The sequence below is a fragment of the Nannospalax galili genome, unplaced genomic scaffold (genome assembly GCF_000622305.1).
Source record: "Nannospalax galili isolate Female #2095 unplaced genomic scaffold, S.galili_v1.0 scaffold150, whole genome shotgun sequence".
NCBI classification, from domain to species: domain Eukaryota; kingdom Metazoa; phylum Chordata; class Mammalia; order Rodentia; family Spalacidae; genus Nannospalax; species Nannospalax galili.
The window spans coordinates 3,922,166-3,925,755 of NW_008329320.1; the positions used below are offsets into that span (position 1 = coordinate 3,922,166).

At 37.4% G+C, this 3,590-nt stretch overlaps 1 protein-coding gene across 1 annotated transcript in view; it reads left to right on the plus strand.

The window, feature by feature from the left end:
* The window catches only part of Drosha (drosha ribonuclease III), a 137,119-nt gene that overhangs the window by 104,759 nt on the left and 28,770 nt on the right, over window positions 1-3,590 (plus strand). Inside the window, exon 29 of the mRNA XM_008835690.3 lies at window positions 178-283. Within this exon, the coding sequence (XP_008833912.1) occupies window positions 178-283 (106 nt within the window). The remainder of the gene's footprint in view (window positions 1-177; window positions 284-3,590) is intronic.

The following is a 3,590-nucleotide window of genomic DNA, read 5'->3' on the forward strand; positions in this document are numbered from 1 at the left end:
ATTTTTTGTTTTTGTTTGTTTGGTTTTTCAGTGGAAGTTATCAGAATATTTTATAAAGTTTTATGCTTTAAAATAAAATAAACAAATTTTCTTTTAATGGGGTAACCTTAAAAATTCTTTTTTTCTTTAAATCCACAAATAATTATTGATTCATTACCTTGCTACTTCTTTTTCCAGAGGCCACAATCAGAGGATGGAGTTTCTAGGTGATTCCATCATGCAGCTAGTAGCCACAGAGTACTTATTCATTCATTTCCCAGACCACCATGAAGGACACTTAACTGTGAGTGTGTGTTCAAGTACTCCCCCTAGTAAATTTGCTGTATAATAGAGAGTGAGGATTAGGAGGCCCTAATACATATTTATTTAATCATTGCTTTAGTTCTTGATGTCTGTGTTAATCATGAGGAAAGGGGACAGGGTTTATTTTGACTCAGAGTTTCAGAGGTTTTGCTCATGGTTGGCTGGCTCCATAGACAAGGCAGAGTATCATGGTGGGGGAACATGTGGCAGAGAAGGCTGTTCATGGCAGCCAGAACGCAGAGTGAATGGAAGGGTTTGGGGTCAAAGCCATGCCCCTCATTGCACCAAATGCTCATACGTTGAAGGCTTGGTCCCCAGCTCTATATAGAGGCAATTGGGTTGGAAGAGGCCACATCAGGGGTGATGGTGATTGGATAATATGGGCATAGGGGCACTAAACTCATCAATGGATCAGTCCACTGGTGAGTTCTTAGCTGAATGGGCTTTCAGGAGCTGGGATCTTGTTGACTTTAGCATATTATATGGCTTTGTTCATTTTGTTCTTAAATTGTATATAATGTAAATTTGTGATGATAGTTCATCTTAAGGTTTTTTTTTTTTTTTTTTTTCATTTAATGTTTACCTACTCTGTGCCAGACATTGAGCTAGATCTGATCAGAGAAGAAAAGATGAGTTGACCTAGTTAATTCCATAATGAGTTCTTTTTGTTTTGTTTTTGTTGTTTTCTTTTGGCCTCCCTATAGCCCCAGCTGGCCTGGAACTTGCTACGTAGATCAGGCTGGCCTTGATCACACCAAGATCCTCCTGTCTCTGCCTCCTGAGTGCTGGGACTAAAGGTGTGCACCACCACACCTGGCTTCCATAATGAGTTTTAAAAACTACTAGAAGAGACTAAAGTGTGCAAGTAACTACATAATTTATAAAGCAAAAATATTTGTTTGTGTATCTGCATATAAATACACATTATAAGAAGTATAAGTAACTATGCAAGATGCAAGGTACGATGTGTTAGGTATTAAAAGAGGCGCAGGAGCATTGTGCATGCTTATTTCAGAAAAGATTTCTTTTTAGTTATGGGATGCAAGAAGGCTTTATATGGCTTTCATGATGTTTGATTGGGGAGGGGGTCTTTTTGAGACAGGGTCTCCCTGTAGCCCCAGCTGTCCTGGAACTCACTATGTAGACCAGGCTGGCCTTGAACTCAACAGAGATCCTCCTGCCTCTGCCTCCCAAGTGCTGGGATTAAAGGCGTGTGCCACCACACCTGGCAATGTTTGAATTTTTAAAGATTGGTAGGAATTAGCCATTGGTGTTAGTGGAAGGCAGTTTTTGTGCAGTGGCTTCCCTCATACCAAAACCAGAGAAACAAGGGCATGGCATGAAAAAGCAGGACTGAAAGACAACAGAGACTCATGTCTGCTACATGGTAGAATTGAAAGGGAAACACAGAAACAAGGTTTGATTTTAAGCAAAATGACCACTATTCCTCCCACTTGTTTCATTTAGTAAAACTTTTTTGAACTCTTCTATGTTCTGCATATTCTTTTGACTCTATGAAACTTATCAGTAATATGTATATCTCAAAGCCAGTCATCATGATCTCTGAAGCATCTTTGGAACAGTCTGCTGAGAACTAGGTATTGGGAAAGCAGATACCTTATTCAAAGGAAAATAGTGGTATACTATAAAGTGCTTTTAAATGTGGTCTTTATTATGATGAAACAAATAGGAAGCTTTTCATACTTGACATCTTTACAGTTTTTATTCATGTTTTTCATTGAATAGAATTAAATCTTAGTTCTATGATTGTGATCCCTAGTAATAGTTTATGCAAGACATTAGCAAGAACACAGATGTAATTTTTCAGTGGCATTTCTAAAATCAGTATTTCATTTACTCAGTGAATGCCGAGCCTCTACTGTGTACCGCATACTACTATGTACTGTGATAAGTGCCAAGGAGTCAGTAGTACCTCTTACTTTGGTTCTAAATGAACAGTTTGATTACCATTTAAAATTAATTGCTTTTTGACAGAAGTAAAGAGTGCTTCTTTCTTGAGTTGATATTAAACTTTTTAGAAACACCAACCTTTCTGAGGAGTAGTGTCTCATATTTTACTTAAGAAAACTAAAATTACTTGCTCACTGGTCTCCATTAGGGAATAAACTTCATAGATGTCAAAAGTATCTGGTTGGTTTGAGAAATAGACAAACCAAGCCAAAAAGCTTGAAGTAATAATTCATTTTAGACCTCTGATGAAAATATGTGGCTCAAATTGACATCCTCTCCTCCCTGGTATTATCCAGAATTAATTGGGAGCTCTAGGATCTTATGGGATGGGGTGTTGTATATCAACATTATACTGGTTTCTACCTGTTTGCAGACACACTGTCCCCTGCTAACCCCAGCATTGAATAGATAATGAAAAACTAAAGCTCAGAAAGACATGAGTCCTGCCCTTGATCTAGATGAAACAAGAACCAGTACAGCACTGAAGATTCAGGTGCTTACTTCTTTCCACAACTCAGTGCTAGGAATACAGTTGCTTTCATTTTTGTTATTTTGAGATAAAGTTTTGCTCAGCCTGGTTTCAAACTCATGGCATTCTTGCATAGTCAGTGTGAGACACCATACCCTGCCCTGGTCTAAAAGTACGGTTTTGCAAAATGAGTTTATTAGCCTTGCTGTCTTAAAATTAGTTTTTCACTAGAATGGTATTAACAAATGATAAAGTTATGATACAGTGGTTTTATGAAGTATTGTCACAAAGAGCTTTGTTAAAACTGAATAGGGCCAGGGCTGGAGGGATGGCACAGTGGTAAGAACACTTGCTGTCCTTGCAGAGGACACAGCACCCATATGGCAGTTAACCATCTATAACTCCAGTTCTAGGAGATCTGGCACCCTCCTCTGACCTCCATGGGCATTGCATACAATGCATGAGTGCATTTACATATATGCACACAAAACATTCATACACATAAAAAATTATTTTAAATGCACAGGGCCAGTAGATCATTTGACAAGCGAAGATGACCTGTCGTAAGTTAAAGCACATATTTTAAAGACTGCTAAACTTTGACACAGTTACTCCATCTTTCTAGAAACAGCATCTCCATTTGCTTCTGTCATACTATGTTTTCTGGATTTCTTTTTTTTTTAAGATTTTATTTTTATTTTTTTAATTATTTAATTAATAACCACATAATTAGAAGAAGCATTTCATTACAACAACATTGACATATTCAATACCAATTTCCAGAGCTAAGATGCATCTCCTTCAAAATTGGCTGTAAATTTTTAGGTTTACAGTTGAATTAATACAG